Genomic DNA, 18891 nt, shown 5'->3' on the forward strand with positions numbered 1-18891 from the left:
ATTTCACTCAAGCTCTGCCCGGGTTGGAGGTGAGGTAATAACTATAAATCTTACCTGTTCAGCTGCTCATTACAAGTGGAATGGTGGACTGGCTAGAGATAACCAGATTTTAGGTTATGACTGGTGCGTCCTGCCTGGAATTTACCGCGAAATAACTGGGGTAAGACGTGGGGTAGAATAGCAAGAGAATCCCAAGATAACGGAAGAGGTTTACAATCTATGAAACATCACCCGAGACAGATAATTTGAAACTCTGCTTACGACTGCAATAGAAGGATCAAGAGCAACAACGATATTTCCTATGAGTTGCTTGCGATGCGCATTTGCGTTGAATGCAGTTGCTGATGACGGTTCTAGGTGTCGATCAAGCACCGTCGAAAGAAGCATTGACAGAGAGGGGAAAACTGTCCACATGAAATATGGCGTTAGTAGCGGAGATGATATTGATGTGGCTAGGGTGGTACGGACCGTTATCGCGCGGAGAAGCAAGTAAATCAGTACACACCACGCACGCCCATCAACGAATCTGTAATATTCCATCGATAACCAGAAGCGATCGGACATGAGCGCCGAGCGATCGTTCTATATAGGTTCTGTGGCGAAGTAGGGTGCGTTATAACTTACAAAGGATGATGAAAGATGATCGAGTGGAGGAAATATATGACTGCAGAAGGGTAGACTGTAGTATATGGTAGTACCAGATGCATGCGAGTTCGTGCACAGAATGGAGGGGATATTGATACATGACGGGCGTTCATAAAGGGGGCAGTGATGGTGGAAGAAGCCAAATGAAATCCACGCCGTGGTAGCGTGACACGGAAGAACCCTGGATAAGCGCCTACATGAGTTGGGTCATGGGCAGAAGTCCAACACTACTCACCACCACCAGACCCCCAATGCAAGGATATCCTAAAGGTACGGTCCTCGTCAACTTCAAATGCTGCTGACCGTCTATATCTCTGTCTAGGTCAACGCGAGATGTCAAGGGTGCCTGATGCAGGAAGAGATGCGGATCTCACTCTGAGACGGGAGCTGACGCCGGCGCAGACAACGGAAGGGCAACTGGCACCAATGCGGATGATGAAAGGGCATACGCAGAACGTGGCAGCAGTCGAATTCTTCAAAGATGGTCGACGGGTCGTCACTGGTTCATATGATACAACCCTGCGCATCTGGGACTTGGAGACAGGAGCATTGGTAGGAGGGCCATTCAAGGGACACAAGGGCAAGGTGAATTCTGTGGCCGTATCACCAGACGACATGCGAATTGCGAGCGGTGGAGATGATAAAACCATCATCATCTGGGACGTCGAGAGCAAGCAGAAAGTAATCGAACCGCTGGTGAAGCATACAGGCACGGTGTGGTCTGTGTGCTTCTCACCCGATGGCAAGAAACTCGCCAGCGGGTCAAAGGATTGCACGGTTGTTGTATGGAATGCAGAGACCGGCGCTGTCCTCGCAACACTCAAGGGTCATCGTGATTCGGTGTGCAGTGTCACATTCAGCCCAGATGGGCTAAAATTAGCCTCTGGATCAAAAGGTGACATCCGGGTTTGGCGCACCGATAACGCCGAGCTTCTTCTCAAGTTCGACGCTCACTACAGTTGGGTTCAAAGTGTTGTGTGGTCGCCTGACGGCCAGCGACTTGTCTCTGCATCATCTGACAGCAAAGTCGAGTTCTGGAATTCGTCCAATGGACACCAGATCGGTCAACCTTGCACCGGTCACACTGACTCCATCTTCTCGCTCGCCATCTCGTCTGCCGGCTCCTTCATTGCCACTGCCTCGGATGACAAGACTGTGCGGCTGTGGAGCACAAAGACACACCAACACATAGGTCATCCACTCAAACACACCAGGAGCTTTAGGTCTGTCGCGATTTCTCCCAATGGAGAACTGCTTGTCAGTGGAGATTTTAGCGGAAATGTGCTGCTCTGGTCTATCAAGGAGATACTTGAGCAACATAAGGCGGGACAAAGGACAAAGGTCGATGAAGGAGCACGTCGACAGCAACTCCTTGGTCTCAGTGACACGCAGGTATGCTATCACCCATTATTTTTAGTCTGTCTCTTCATTCATATTGCTTTCGGCGGCGGCACACAGCCGCGCTGTCATGACACCGACGACGAGCTCTCTGGCAATGACGACGGTGCAAGTGACTATTCTTCGCAACAAGCGTCTGGTAGTGATGACAACCCTTCATTATTTGACGTGAGCTGCCTTCAATTTATATCCTTATCACGGAACATGAACTTGCTTCATGCAGATCCCTCTTATATATACGACGCTACCCAATGCATGCATTGCTAAGCACCCGCATACCGCTGAAGACCTCCTGTCCCAGGAGGCCGACGCAGATGATAACAACCACGACTCATCTGCCAACGAGGAAGACAATGTAGACGAATCGATTAAAGATGATGAGGAAGTACAGCAGTTCCCTTATCGTAGTGACACGCACGTATGCTGTTTCCCATTCTTGTTCCGCTTTTCTATTTATTCACATGACAAACAGCTGCCGGTGCACAGTGACAAGAACGAACACGAGCCCACCGGCGATCACGACAGTCCAAGCAATCATCCCTCTGAAACTCACCAAGCCTCTGGCAGTGAAGACAATATCTCGTTGTTTGATGTGAGCTTCTTCCTTCGATGCCTCTGCTCATAACACAACATGAACTTTCTTTGTGCAGATCCTTGCTATAAACAAGACCGTCCGCAATTCATGCATCACTGGGGATCTGCATATTACTGAAGACCTGCTGTCACAAGAGATCCATGCAGATGGTAACAACCACCACTCCTATGCCAATCGCTCTGTTGTAAGGGCGCGAAACTCAGAGTGGGACAAGGCCCTTCAAGACTCAGTCAAGGTCAGATGCTCTGCGTATCATGACGCTGTTGGTGCTGACTCTGCTTCTTGACGCAGTCCATTGCTATCCGGCCCTCGTTATTGGGCTACATTTCCAAGGCCATCGCACTCTGCGCCAAGGAGCAGCTCTGGGACGCGACAGAAGCATTTGATCTCGCGTTCGTATTTTCGAATCGCGACCCAATCACCGTCGGTCTTTTACTATTGATCAAGGTACTCTTGTCGCTATCTCAGAGTCTGTCTGTCGTACTAATACTTTGATGCCATCTTGTCCAGGCTGTTGTACTTTTCAATGCCGGTCGCCACGATGAGGCGATGCGGCGAGTTCAAGACCTCGCCACCGCTTGTCGTCCCTTGAATGCACTTCCGTGCAGTGTTGTCAATGTGAGCTTTACGTCATGCCTCACGAGTTTTCTCACTTTCGAACCCACTCCTCAGTCGTATCTATGCGTGCAGCTTGCAATAATAGCTTTCGATGACGGGCGGTACAGCGAAGCCGCCGATCGACTGAATGATGTCATGCCTAGTATAACCGACGTGTCCTCTCGCCGAATGCCCTTTGAACCTACATTGAAGGTATTCACAGTGGTACGTCACTGTGAAGCCCACAGGACACTTTTAATGATTTGCGCTGTACAGCTCTTCGGCTGGGACTTGGATTCATTATGGCAAAGTGCCAACCAAAGGCGGTGCGATGCACTCCTTCGCGCCGATCGAGTGATCGAAGCGGTCGAATCTCACCAACACACTATGTGTATGACTGACGAAGATGTGAAGGATAGCTACCTCGCATGGTTTACTGGTGGGTGCTTTGGGCCTCGAACGAACATCAACATTTACTCCGAGGACGTTTAGCTTTCAAGGAAACTTGTACTGCGCGCTGTCTCGCAAAGGGAGATGAAGCTGTTACTGCAAGCAATTACGAGGCGGCTATTGAGTTATATTCAGCGGGAATTGCGGTTGACTCCTCATGCGGGTCCCTGTTTGCGCACCGCAGCAAGGCAAACTTAGAACGGGACCTCTATGTAGAGGCCATTTTCGACGCGGAAAAGGTGCGGATAATGTCTTTCATTTGTCTAGCGATTGTTCTCATACTGTGCATAGGTCATCGAACTCGATCCTTCTTATCTGGGGTACGAACTGAAGCATGCAGCCCTTCACAAGGCTCAACGTTATGACGAAGCGATCGAGGCCTTGAAAACCATGCTCTTGAAGTCAGATGATGTGCCTGGCGCACAGGCACGAGGTAAGCCCCAATCTCTCATGCGCCAACGTGAAAATCATGAACACTTTCCACAGAGCTGCGTCAGCAGTATGTTAGTCCATCTGATGTTGAAGGCATTATCCGACGCGCCATTGACGTTCAACTGGAAAATGCTCCGCTGCGTCTAATCAACACCTCCACTGGGCGTATATGTGATCGAGAGGCCCAGATAAACGCCTTCCTGGACAGCACAGAATACAAAGAGATTTTTTCTTCGTCGGTTATGCACATGCCTGTCCAAATGGAGCCCATCCAAAAAGCGGTTGCAAAGTATTTCAGTCGCGCCATGTTATCGCATAGATGGGGCAGCAAGGAGCCGCTGCTACACGACATTCGGGCCAAAACCGTGTATGACTTGGATCCAGTCGGAACCGTTGTGAAGTTGCAGAAGTTCTGCGAGATCGCTCGTGATGCGGGGCATCGATGGGCATGGAGTGATACATGCTGCATCGACCAGGACAACAATGCGGAGCTCCAACGATCGGTGAACTCGATGTTTATTTGGTATCGTCAGTCGGATCTTACGATCGTCTACCTTTCGGATGTTCCGCCCTCAGCGCAGTCAGGCGCACTCGCAAAGAGCGCTTGGAATATGCGAGGGTGGACTGTTCAGGAGTTCCTCGCTCCAACTGTCATTCTCTTCTATCAACAGGACTGGACCTTGTATCTCAACGACTGCTCTCCCAACCACAAAGATTCGGTCACTATCATGAAGGAGCTGGAGGATTCAACAGGCATAGATGCAGAGGCACTGGTCGCGTTCCGTCCAGGCATGACAGGCGCACGCGAGAAACTGCGATGGGCGTCGACGCGCGCCACGACGTTGCAGGAAGACATCGCATATTCATTGTTTGGCATTTTCGGCGTCCACCTACCGGTCATCTATGGCGAGGCGAGGCAGAATGCGCTCGGGCGACTCTTGCAAGCGATCATCGCTCAGTCGGGCGACATCACTGCCCTAGACTGGGTCGGAAAATCATCCGAATTCAATAGCTGTCTGCCAGCCGAGATTTCCTCATACAAAGCTCTGCCATGCACGTCAGCATCTTTGTCTGAACATCACATTCAGACATCGGTCTCGTCGCTGCGAAATCCCACTGTCGTAGACCAGGCTTTGACACTGTATACCCGGCTTGCCAATCTGAACCCTCCTCGTTTTGCGGACCGCAGGCTGCAATTGCCTTGCATTGCATTCCCCATCACAGCACTCAGACAGAGGCGTGGTCAAGGCTCGCAGAAGTGTTTCACTTATGCTGTCAAGGCACGCGGGCTTAACGACCTATCAATCACCACAGAAGATGACTTAATTCAGCTCTCGCGGGCAAGTTCTAGTCGGCAGCCATTCTTGTTCGTCCGTCCGTGGAACCGATATGACATCGAGCTGCCTGACTCTGCTGACAAGACGCAGAGCATGGAAAACTGGCAGGAGCCTGAGTCTCTGTCAGATGATCAGTTCATCTGGTCTCCTGGAGACAATGAGCCAGCTGATTCGGAGTCTCACTCACGAGAGTTGAGGTTGATCGTTCGTCTGGGACAGCCTTTCAGCGCACTTTTGCTAGCGCAGCAGCGTGGCGGGGAGTACAAGAGGATTGCTTCCGATAACCATATCATCGCGCAAGTCAAGGACTTGACTGCTGTTGGTGACATGATGGAAGTCAAGACGCTAGAGATATTGTAGCTGTATTCTTGTCGAAGGACGGGTCCCCTGAAGCGTTTTCATTCATACCTTCACAGTACCTGTGTGAAATAATATCCCTTTGTAACGCAGTTCGCGATCTGTATCTAGACATGCTTGAGTAGCATTGATCTGCTGTGCACGAAGGTCAATTGGATTTTACATGTAGATGTTACTCGTCAATACACTGTCGGTCTACAACACCGACATGAGTATCCCGCTGTCCCGGCTGACTTTCTCTCACAATCCTTCTTGATCGGTTGTAAAACTCCTAAAATGCATATCACTGTGAAGACTCTAACAAGCTGTGTGATATTGCACACCTTCATGACAATGGCGGTTTCTTGCACTGCGTTCACGCAAGGTTCCGCTGCACTCGATGAGAACCCCTGTTTGGCCGATGACGTTACTGTACGAGTGTTCTTAAGTCCTCACATTATATGGTGCACATCACTTAGTCACCACCACTTTTGTACAAGTTTCCCACCACCTTCAAAAAAAATCGGATTGCTTTTTCCTCTTACAAAAGTGCTCAGTTTGATGGGGGGAACAAAACTGTAAGACGGATTTTTTATTGGAGCAAATCTGTTCACGATTGTCAGTCACTGAGGGTTCAGACTTTGACGGAGTTCTGAGGAGTCTTTCGTCACACAAAAACATGTATATTCTAGCTTAGTTTGAAGTGTCTCAAATTAATATATCAAAGGCTTTGGTCTCATGAAGTTTTTTTGACGTCGCTAGGAGGTACCTTACTGCTAGGTAGTAATGCCGCGGTTCGGTTTGGGTCTGCTCAGGTTCGGCATTTACCGATGCGCCGGTAGTTTGGCGATTCTGGTGAGCCGAGCCGCTGATTTGCCATGTGGACTGGTTTGCAGCGTTGGCCAGCCACGCAAACCAGCTAAAGCCAGGAATGTATGAACCACAGCTTGAGCTGGTTAAAGCCGGCACAAGCCAGCTAGTAACACGTGGTAAGACCTTTCCTCATTCCCTCTTTTGTTGGTTAGATGTTCTCTATTGAGCTTCTACAGTAATTTGTACTATGAACAAAGTCCCTACCTGCGTTGATGGCAGATTCAGGCTTGGAGATGTTCTGGGTTTGGGCACATACGGTATGTGATTCTCTCCTGGTGATGATATATTGATTCACATTCAACATATGACCCGTGCTTAGCTGTTGTGTACCACGCACAAAACTTCTTAAAGGATGATTCAGTTGCTATTAAACTTGAACCCACCATCAACCACTCGTCTTTGCAGCATGAATACAACATTTTAAAATGACTTGCAGGTGGAGTTGGGATCCCCCGCGCCTTGTGGTTTGGTAGAGAGTCGACCTACTATGCTTTGGTTCTCAACCTCCTTGGGCTGTCATTACATGATTTCTTCATTGCACGCAATTGACAGTTCAGCCTTTGCAATGTTGTGAATCTAGGAGACCAACTAGTAAGTTGCTTTACAATGTGTTGTTGCAAAGAACTGACACCATCTTTCTAGCTCTCATGTCTCAAATATATCCACTCGCACAATTTTGTGCACAGTGATATTAAACTGCAGAATATATTGGTAGGTCTCAACGATTTGAGGCACACCGCCTTCATTGTTGACTTTGGTATTGCAAAGGAGTACTGCAGCACTTCAACTAGAACCCATGTGCCATTTCGCCAAGGCCAAAATCTCACTGGTACCCCTGCGTTCGCCTCGATCAACAGTCATTTGAGAGTTGAGACGGGTCGTCGTGATAATATTGAGTCACTGATATATACACTGATATATCTCTTGCGTGGATCTCTTCCATGATTAACCGATGACCATGAGAAGCTCTCCAGCTCAACCATGCTGGAACGCAAAGTAAACACTACCATTGAAGTTTTATGTCATGGAATCCCTGTTGGGTTTGCAAGTCTTCTCATTTACACACGCTCCCTTGCATTCTCACAGGATCCTGATTACAACTACCTTCGCTCATTACTCCATGATCTTCATGCTACCTTACCTATACCAGCTTCATACTTGCTGGATTTCAGTGAGTCTGATCCTGTTGTACATGCCCCTGCATTCTCCGATGAACACAGTGTGGCTAAGGCAGTGCCTTCATCTCCGCTGAAAGCAACACCTCTTCGTTAATCAACTTGTGTGTAAGTGCTCCCTTTCAGCTTCATACTCATGAACTGAGGCTTGTTTTTTTGGAAGTTTATGCCTGCGTAACAGCTCACTGCAATGTGCTAGATAAATCATGACACTGTTAAATATGTGTAGTCATATACTTGTACATATCTTCTCGCTAACAGTATCCCACATATACCATGCTGTTCTGCACCCTGTTGGATTGTACATTATGTCCTACTACCATTCTGTATGCCCGCACATTGTATCAATTACATTGTTTTGTATGCTACAGCAAACCACACTGTACCATGTCCTATCGATGCAGTACTTGTATGATGCTCCAAATGCCACTTTGATAAACTACGCGATACAACTGTCGAGTGTGCAATACACGTGTTGAGTGTGCGATACAACCTACTGACAGTGCACGACATAACATACAAGTGCGCGTGTATCAACCATGCGGCATTAAGGACTCAGATGCAAGAAGAAATTTTGAGGCTAAGAGTAAGATCATCAATCGAGGTAGGGTATCATATGACAGGATTCATGTGGTATCTGCCTTGCAGCATGAAAATTGGCAGTAGTAATATTTTACTTCAGTCCATGCCATGATGGGAATTTGCAACTTGCAAGGGACTCATCAGAGTCATCACTGAACATCCTACCCTCAAAGCTCATCAAATCTAACATATAGCTAGTGATTCAGCCCCACAGACCATAGTGCAAGGTAATGTTGATGTTGATCAATGACTAGTCACTGAACATTTATCAACAGACTCCAAGATCCCTCATCGCACGCCTACCAGGGGACTTTCCATCAAACGTGTTGCTGCCCTTTCACTGGATGACTTCATTGGATGCCGCATGGGGGATATTCCATTAAATATGATACTGCCCTTTTGCTTAATGGTGAGGTAAATTTTATTTTACTTGATCGATTCAACTAATCACAAGCCTGTCCTTTTCATAGGCCTCCCACTCTATCGATGGAGTAACTTTCAACCCCGTGGATTAAGGTTAGCTTTAGTTCAAATCGGCATTTTCAGTGTCTGACGAAGGTTTATATAAACACTTGATTTTGTCCTTAGATCATCACCACCAGTCTACTACCAACATGCCAGGTCGCCGGCATGCACAGCCAGCTACTGCCATGCCTGCTGCTGTCCCAATCCCCGCCATTCCCATCCCTGCTGTTCCCATCCCCACTGTTCCCATCCTTGCTGTTCCCATCCCCGCTGTTCCCATCCCCACTGCTGTTGGTTCAATTGCAAATACACTTATGAAACCTCGTCAAAATCGCCAGCTCCCTCGCAGATATCAGAATAATGCTTCAATCCACGCTGACCCCAGTCATGCTCAACCTATGGCTGATGAAGGGGAAATCTTCAATCTTGACGATATCTCTGATGATGATGAAGAGGAAGAGGATCACCCACCTGCGCCTAGAGTTATGGCTCCCACAGTCCCTAGCCCGCTTCAGACGGTCATTAACAGCCCATATCCCACACAAACTGATCTCTTGGCTACCGGTGGTCTCACAAGAAAGGCTAAAGGTGCTGATGATGTTCATTTCTTTTACAGACTGCATCCAACTACTGGGCGTAATGTTTGCATACTTTGCGAGTGAGTATCATACCTGCTGTTCTTTTTTTCTCTTACATCTTTCGCCAGACAACTATATGAACTTGACACAACATACAAGGTCACGTCGTATAGCAGTACAACAAGCAATACAGGTCCTCGTTTTCATGTATATAGCCATCATACCATCCTTTACTTGGAGGAGGCAGGGTGCCATGGTTGGCCCATACAGATCAAGCCTCTAAACGCTCTTCTTGAGCAAGGATGGACGGTCATGACGATACATGAAAGGCTCAGGGATCTGTCTTGCACAATGGATTCACTTGGAGACATCCCTAATCGTGATGACATACTGCTTGGAACCAAGCAGTCAGGTTCTCTGAAGGATGAGATACCCAACTTCACTGTTGACGAGATGCATCAACAGCTTGTGAGGTTTGTTGTGGCAGACGATCAGGTGGGTTACTGTTCACTTCCTATGCGCTATTCTTAATAACGCCTTCAGGCAATCAACATTGTGGAATGTCCCAAATTTCAACGTTTGATTTGTCTTCTGCAACCTGAGTTAAATGATAGCGACATCTGCCATCGCACAAAATTTCAGGAGTTAATCCTTGAGGCTTTTAACAAGTACTTTGAGGTCCTGAAAAGGGACCTCGCGGTAAGTGTACAGTTCTCAAGGGTCGCGCAAAATATCTTAAATCTTCCAGATGGCATAGGGAAAGATCTCATTTACATCTGATCTATGGTTGGACTCTAACCTCCGCCCATTCATGGCCATCACCACCCACTGGATTGCCAAAGATGAGCAAAGTTCCATGCTTATTTTGAAGGCAGCATTGATAGCTTTCAATCACACACCGGGGAGTCACACGGGAGACTGCTTAGGGCGATTGATATTGGGCCTCCTCAATTGTGCCGAAGTAACTGAGAAAGTGAGTGTTTTAGTTGTACTGCATAGCATGCTCTGAATTCGCTTAGTCCAGTCATTTTACTTTGGATAATACCGGCAATAATCACATGTCTATGCAAGAGTACTCACACCTACTGCAGGAACGTGGGATAGAGTTTGATCCTGTTGAGCACCAAATTCTGTGCTTCCCCCATATAATCAACATATGCGTCAAACATATCATTGACGAGTACCATACCGCTGACTTTTCGGACATGGACAAGTCATGGGTAGTTGGTGTTCAGACCATCAGCAAGACAGTGTATGTCCAAGCCCTGCATGCTAAAGCCCTTGATCGAGCCAGAGTGCTCGTGCACACAAGCCGCATATCAAACCAGCATCGGGACAGTTTCGAAGTCACCATTCTCACAGGTAACAAGAACAAATGGTTCCTAGACCACGCAGGTCAACCTACCAAGCTGCCTGTTGTGCAACTGCTTCTTGACGAGCCAACACGTTGGGACTCGGTCTACATCATGCTGAATCGTTTGCAAACCCTTCGCCAGGTAAGCAAACCTTCACTACACCAATCATCTGTCGTGGACTAATAGTGACAAGGCCGTGGACTTGTTCTTTGCAAACCCGAATCAACACCTGATCGCTGACAAGAAATTAACTCCCATGGAGTGGCACTTTCTACAGGATTTCGAGGTGATTTTAGAGGTCAGTGCTAATGCGTTTGAAATATATGATCCATCTTACTGTGCGATTTAGGTACCACATGCTGCTCAACAGGCCATGTTGAGCGAAAGTACTCCTACGCTCAGTGGTGCGGTTCCAACCTTTGAATGATTAATTCAGCGGTGGGATCACATAGCGAAGAAATTTCCACACTTCGCACCTCTGATTAACATAGGTTTGCTGTGGGCAGATAAATATGATGATCAGATGGGTGCCACCAATGCTTACGCAGCCTCCATGTGTTAGTCCTGTGTATTCTGACGAGAGTTTGGTTCTCATCACTGAGTCGTCGGTCCCTCTATAGTCGTCAATCCTGCTTCACGGATGTCATGGATGGAACATCATTGGGACAAACAGCGGACTCAGAATGCCAAGAACTTTATCATTAACCTTGTATGTCTTTCGCTAATAGCAGCGCACATTGAACTAATGCGTTATGCAGATGCATACCAAGAGGGGGACCCAGGCTTCCAACTCTGCACCAACCATACAAGCAGTACAGCGACAGTCACACACACTAGGGTCATGCCTCTATGGACTTCCTAAGGTGGACTCACCGTCATGTTGTGATGAAGGCACCCAAACGGTCATTCAGGAGTTCAATGCTTATAGCACCGCTACTCACAGCCCCAATGGAACAAATATTCTCTCATTTTGGACCGTAAGATCTTTCTATCTCCTCGTGTTAGACCTTTCATTACTGACTATGAATTGTTAACCAGGCCTCTCACACCATGTTTCCAACTGCCTATGCAATTGCTTTGGACTATCTCCCGATACAGGCATCTGCCATCCCCTGCGAGTGCATGTTTTCATCAAGCAGTGAGACCAACACACAGAAGTGTAACCACCTCAGCCCAGTGCTGATGGAGGCGCTACAAATTGTCAAGTTCTTCCTGAAAAAAGAGAGACTCAACTTCACCAAAGGATGGGCTGCATCACAATGGGACATGGAATACGAACTACTACGTGACACAGAGACTGACAAGCTTTCAACACTTAACATTAGTAGAGTTTCAGGTGGCAGTAGCTCACACAAGACACTTCTCAAAGTTATCGCAGACCAGGAGTGTGACGATGTTGAGGATGCCACCACCGTCTATGAAATACCATAATGACTTTTCTCTCTTGTTTTTCATCATTTTTTGTTTACCTGCTGGTATCTTACGTTCTTCTGGACTTATGTTCATTGATAGCTTAATTTCAATCATTAACTCATTTCTTCTCTCAAACGCATCTTCTTGACTTCTCCCTTGCAGCTGGTTTCAATCTCGATGATGGCGTACAGATGCTAAGGGAATTGTTCCAGGCCTGTCCCTGCCCCAGGGTGCTTCATCTGTTTCATGTCAGTGTTTTCTTTCCCTCTCTCGAACCTCAGTGGCATATACTGCACGATCAACCAAAGCCCCGTGCACACTGAGAAATTTTGCGCCTCCTCTATCATTTCTATGACCTCCAACCTGGACAAGGTCATATCCTCATCAATGGACAAGACATCTTGACAGTAACACTCTCAAGCCTCCGTCGCACAATCATCACAGTCCCTCAAGACCCCGTTCTCTTCAACTCCAGTATAGGGTACAACATCGCTTACGGTCAACCATCTACCACACCAGACTTCAAACAGAACACTTCCACCGACCTCATCCATCAACAAGCCGTCAAACGCTCATGCTCCTGCCCACCCTCACAAACCCTATGAGCTACTGTAAAGGCATCAGCGGTGGCTGCACTACTGGCTTTAGCATCTTTCGTCCAACTATTGAACTTCCCTTGGATGAGATCCTAGGAGATGATTTCGATGCAGAGGACGACCAAATGGCCAACACAGTACATAAAATCCCATAGTCCATCAAATATCAAACCCTTCTATCAAGGATCTATCTCTTTACATATGTGCATTCACCTCCCTTGTTGCTTCATACACTGACTTGATTCACATGTTATCCTTTGATCCAACACCATCGACAGGATCTCCAACACTTGATCTCCTCACTCAAACCCCTGTTGGATACCATCTGTCATGGATCGCATCTCATCCGTCCGATAAATCCCTCATATACACAGCACTCAAACAAGCAGATGGATGGAGAGGTCATTGCGATCAAGTATCTTCCTTTTTTTGCACTCATATCTGCACTTAGTACTCCTCGGGCACAATCGCCACCCTTCTGATATTGACATCCGCTCCTTACATACTTTCACCCAACCCATGGACACTTTCAGCATCTTCAGTAGCACACGGGAAGCTAGCTGTACTTGGTCCCATTGATCAACACACATACGCATGGCTCTGCCACCAAGATCGTCCTCTGTTTGCTATCATGTGTCTAATCTAATTTTAAAGTCGGCTTGAGCTGGCTGAAAACAGATAACTGCGGCTACATTAGCCGGGCCGCGCCATACATTACATATCTATAACCAGCTATGAGGCTTGGCTAACAATAGCTCCGGCTACAGCTTTAGCCGGCTATAACCGAGAACCGCGGCAACACTACTGCTAGGGTTAGGGTTATCAGCGCTCGACCAACCAATTTGGCCGCTGTACAAAAGTAGTGGTCACTAAGTGATGCGCACCATAGCATTTGAAGCGTCACGCCAACTTCACAGCCCGACACCGCACACCGCACAGCGTCAGACGCAAATGTCCATCTAATTCCACCTGCCGATGTTCCCAGGGAATCTAGATCTTATACATTGACGTCTCACATTGGCAGCATGTACTGGCAAATAAATGGTATCGTATGATGCAGTCAGACTCGGAGGTAGCAACTATGTTATGGAGCCACGCCGCCACTGTTACGTCCTGGTGATTCATACGACCATCTCATTGATCTGAAACAATTGTCGAAACCCTTCGGTGCCCCCGAACGGACTCCAGGCTGCAGAGCTGAGTCTGATTGTTCGCCGCGCGCGGCCGTGTTCTTGAAACACGCGCATTTTGACGTAAATTTTAAGCAACACCTACAGGATGTGAGTCCAGGTGTAGCGCTCACGCTGTGCCTTTGGTGCTAAGACCTGCTAGGACTCCAAGCGATTGAAGTCGATTGGACTGGAGACTGGGAAAATCATTATTGAACCATCAAAGTCAATCCTGGTGACAGGGAACTTACCGTCAAATATCAGTATTGTGCGTTCCATATGAAAGATATGATCGTGACAATCACGCGAACATTAGACGACGCACAAAAACAAGCAGGAGAACAAGATCATGGCACACCTGTTAGGTAGCGTGTGTAAGCCTGGGGAAATGTGTCCGTAGAAAAGCACATCACTGACACCACGAGAAAGACTAGATGTAATGATCTTGTCAAGATCAATACGCCAAGAAACGTGGTAACTGGGACATCTTTTCCAATGGCTGCGGTACAGGCACAGCCAGAATCAGGAAATAAACACGCATCATCCCTGATACGCGCATAACGTGTTCAGATAAGCTCTCCCTCTGGCCTTCATTCGTCCGGTATCCCATAGCCTTGGTGCGCTCCTCGCCTTTCCATGCAGTACCGTCCGAGTCCGTGGAAGGAATCGCTGACGGCACCCACCCGCTTTTCAGCGGTGACCTCTGTTTCGGCTTGAAGAAGGATGGCTTTTGCTAGTGAGGACAGAGCGGCGTAGGAAGTCGGTCGTTTGAACGAACGATATCGTTGATTTGTTGGGTCTGTAAAGTTTAATTTCAAGTGATGTATTATTGCGATTTTCATAAACAATGACACTGTTCGAATGTGTAAAAATATATATTTTCGGAATTGGTCACCTGTTGCGTGTGGCATACAGCAGCGTACAGCCTCAGCCAGCATCTCGTGAGTTACACATTACTCTTCTCCACGATGGGCAATAGACAGATCAGCGACGACCTCAAAGATGCTGCATTGCGAATGGCGAACAAAGGATATGCAACCAAAGAAATCCTCTCCATCACACAGATCTCAAAGTCAACCATCTACCGCACACAACATCGTAAACGAGCCACTGGCAGTGTAGCCAAAATTCAGGCAATTGGCAGGGGCAGGCCTCGTACTTTCACCCAGCATGATATCCAGTTCCTCATTCGGCTTGCTCGCCATAACCCCACCCTATTCCTCGATGAATACCAGCTGAGACTTCAGGATGGCCGGTTTCTACAGACATCACTATCCACCATTCACTGATCTTTTGAGCGTGCTGGCATCAATCTCAAGCACATTGAGAAGATTGCAGCTGAACGTGACTCTCTATGTCGCGCAGACTTTGTTCGTCGTGTCTCGCAATACTCGCCAGCTTCATTACTCTGTTTGGATGAAGTTTCAAAAGATGACCGTACATACTCGCGTCGCTGGGGACGTGCTCCGCGAGGTGCACGTGCTGAGCAGCATCAACCATTTGTTCGGAAACGTCGGTTTTCAATGGTAGCAGGATTGGCTCTTGATGAGGGCATCATTGCTGCAAAAGTTGTTGAAGGATCATTCAATCGCAAGACTTTCATTCGATTTTTTGCAAAATGATGTGGTTCGTTTTCAAACTGTCAGTGTCGTTGTGATGTATCAGTAACCTGTTATTATTAGCTTCCTATCACTGACTCCATTTCCAGGGCCACGGAGTGTGTTGGTTATGGACAATGCTCGTATTCACCATGCGGAGGAAATCGAAGAGCTTGTTCATGCTTATGGTCAGTATAATAAAGCTTGTGATACGGAGTTGTCTCACTATTTTGTCAGGGTGTCGCATTGAATACTTACCACCATATTCCCCGGATCTCAATCCTATTGAGCAAGCATTCTCCGCAATCAAGTCACATCTCCGTCGCCAAGGGTTAGGGTTCTATGGGCCTAAGGCTCCTTACTATGAGCTGTACACTGCATGTTCTGTCATAACACCCGAGATGACTTGGGGCTTCTTTCAGTCACTCGGGTTATCTTGCTTGACCATAGCATTGTTACAATACAGTAGCATAATATTATGAATGGGTGTCTGTGAATACTGCAGCCGAAAAATACACTTTGAAAGCTCGGAGCCATACAAACTAAGCATCAAGCATCCACCGTTCCTCGGCATCGCAAATATCTGCAAGCTCACCAAGAGACAGTCCAGCACCAAGCAAGTCAGCATTCTGAAGGAACCGAAGACAGTGTGGGCCTGTCATGTCAATGTTGTCCAACTTCTCACGTAGCCATAGCGATAGGTTGAAGCGTTCACAAAAATCAATCAAACTCAACTTCGGATGAAGAGCAGCAGGCTGTGGGATGTTGGCAGCATGATCGGGTCCACGTTTGCCATGCAGGAGGCCCACAATATCCTTGAAGTCATTGTTGATGACAATACTTGGTGCGGAGGATTGGGTTTGGGTAACTGTATTGAGACGTCGACGTGAGAGAGTAGCAATATCAGTCGGGTCTGCGTATGTAACATCAAAAATCTTCGTGTTTGGCGGATTGTCTAAGTCGACACCTGGCTGCTTGTTCGGACCAACCTATTGTGTAATAACCCTGTTAGTGACACATGCAGATTACATACTTCAGAACATCACGCAGACCATCGCAGCAGCCCACGTGTTGAGATGTAATGGTGTCAGGTTGACGTGTTTGGCGTCTGGTGGAGCTGGCCAGCAGATACGGAAACCACATGCTCGGTCTTCGCAGGTATACTGACGAGTCAGATTTGCAATTGCCTCGTTTTGCTCTATCTCCTCGTCAGTTGGTCCTGTTGCAGCCTTCGCAACATGAGTGACAAGAAGACAATCGAAACACATATATCTCACCCTCTTACCCGCAGGTTCGGCTTCAGCTCTTCATCTTCTTCAGCTTCTTGCCATCATCATACTACCATGTATTTAGCTTACTGCAAATCACATACAAACACCCAAAATACATACCTTGGTCTCGATGATAGTCAATTTGAAGGCTGGTGACCGGTGTTCTTTGACTTCCTCCATGATTGTGTCGAAATCACTGAGGTTTGCGAGAACAATATTCTTATAGTTCATGCGAAGGATTGTGTACGTGATCGTGAAGTTGGTAGCCGAGAGAAGACCTGATCAATTCCCAATACCGTACATCATTTTCTCGGAGACGTCATAGTGTTCGAATGTTGTATCGAGAAGGTCGCGGAGGGTTGAATCTTCGTGGATGAAGAAGGCACGGTTTATGGGTGGTGATTTAGCATTCTTGCGGCGTTTTTCTCCAGTTGCTGGAGGTGGTAGAAGTGGGGTAAATGTCACGGAGACTGCGATACCCTTGCCATTGTTATATGCGCTCTCCAAAGGTTCTATAATGACAACATAAGGTCCCTGGTGTTCACTGTTCAGTACTGCGATAAAAACATACCATTTTCATTGAAACCATTGCCATGGACTCTAGCGTCGTCGCGAGTATCATCGTCGGACCCGAGTTGACTCATAGTCGCGCATATACTCAGTTGAATGTTGTTGTGTAACGCGCGTCGGGTACTACTTAGAGTACTACTCAGCCACACTCGTTTGAAACTTTTTTCTTTTTAGGTGAGTTTCATTATATTTGTAAATTGCAATAATAACCGGAATATTTAAGAAGGATTACAAATATTGACTTGTCAACCGTACCCTGCGAAGTTCCTTGTTCACTACGAACCTTCTGCGGAAGATCAAAACCCAAACGTTGCTCAGGAGTTTGGGCATCCATGAGGCGAGCGTCATCGATTCAAGAATAGTCATATTACGGAGTGTGTTGTTTGGCAAGTCACGATGTCCGATGAACGTGCACATATCTGACGAGCAGTGCGAAGCCAAGGCCTGGGAACCGGAGATTCATTCGTGCCCCACGACCCCATCGTACCGCACTAATCTCCCTTCGAGTACTTGCCACATCAGACGACGTTCACGGTTCATCTCGAGTTTGCGGAGGTTATCATGTATTCTGGCTCAACTATTTTTGCCTAAAGTAGGGTATCTGAGCAGCAAAGCGAGCCTCGCCTTTACGCTCACATTGGAAGTTTCAACCTACAAAACACCTGCCTGGTACTATGGCTTCGCCTCATTCCCTCCACAAGCTCCATCATGTTTACTTCCCGCTCCATCATGTTTGCGCTGCTCAGCTTCCTCGCTGGCGCCAATGCGTGTATACAGTGCTCAGCCACATTGAAGGTCGGCGACGGTGCCATGGTGAAACTATACGATACCATCCCACAACACCACCTCACAGTTTGCATGTGCGTCGCACTCACAAATCCTCATTGAGCAAAGCAACTGATATGCCAGCAGTTACGATGGCGAGAGTAGTGAGGGAACAGTATTCTGTCACTATCACACCGTAAGTGCTTTCTGGTTGTTATTCATTGTTCTGGGTTGACATGCTAGCGATTGCATCAGGATAACGGCAAGTTTGTAGATGGGTATGAGTCTTGTCCACATACAGCAACTGTGAAGGATCACTGCTCAACGTGATGTGAAGAGGTGGGAGAAACGAGACACCTAACTGTTAGGAGAATTGTCAAATAGTCTTGTCTCGCAGTTGCATCATTCAGTCCCCCTATTAAAATGGGTGATAATTAGTACTTCAATCATCCCGCAAATCAGCCTATCAATGGCATGGTAAACAGTGCTGTTTTTGATGCTCCTTTGAATCTCACAATACCTTATAGGCTTATACCTCACCATGTGGAATTAATGATGGACCCGAGAATCTTTGGACTGGGCTCGGGACACGTTCAAGTTGTTATGGAAAGCGAGCGATCAACTCAACGAGAGTGAAAGCCTCGCAACCACGTCACACCTTACTGCCAATGCCATCACCCATGCAGCTGCG

At 47.4% G+C, this 18891-nt stretch overlaps 3 protein-coding genes across 3 annotated transcripts; 2 read left to right on the forward strand and 1 right to left on the reverse strand.

Annotated features, from left to right (window-relative positions):
- Positions 1 to 106: 106 nt before the first annotated feature.
- Positions 107 to 744, reverse strand: EDB91DRAFT_57947 (uncharacterized protein). Its single transcript, XM_041327772.1, has one exon. It carries the CDS (start codon positions 562 to 564, stop codon positions 211 to 213), a length of 354 nt encoding a protein of 117 aa, XP_041171427.1. The 5' UTR covers positions 565 to 744; the 3' UTR covers positions 107 to 210.
- A 6106-nt stretch (positions 745 to 6850) lies between these two features.
- Positions 6851 to 8096, forward strand: EDB91DRAFT_1239627 (casein kinase 1 epsilon; the record flags this gene model as incomplete). The annotated part of the gene is made up of 6 exons (XM_041321882.1): positions 6851 to 6920; positions 6983 to 7058; positions 7221 to 7254; positions 7306 to 7559; positions 7638 to 7834; positions 8068 to 8096. The coding sequence occupies 6 exons, from the start codon at positions 6851 to 6853 to the stop codon at positions 8094 to 8096; spliced, it is 660 nt and encodes a 219-aa protein (XP_041171428.1).
- Positions 8097 to 9034: 938 nt separating this feature from the next.
- EDB91DRAFT_1086713 (uncharacterized protein) lies at positions 9035 to 10046 on the forward strand (the record flags this gene model as incomplete). Its single annotated transcript, XM_041316093.1, has 5 exons — positions 9035 to 9473; positions 9502 to 9543; positions 9592 to 9622; positions 9679 to 9936; positions 10007 to 10046. 5 exons carry the CDS (start codon positions 9035 to 9037, stop codon positions 10044 to 10046), a joined length of 810 nt encoding a protein of 269 aa, XP_041171429.1.
- Between the last annotated feature and the right edge of the window lie 8845 nt (positions 10047 to 18891).

Source organism: Suillus paluster (assembly GCF_016628075.1).
Source record: "Suillus paluster strain FC165 chromosome Unknown EDB91scaffold_103, whole genome shotgun sequence".
In the NCBI taxonomy this organism is placed as follows: Eukaryota; Fungi; Basidiomycota; class Agaricomycetes; order Boletales; family Suillaceae; genus Suillus; species Suillus paluster.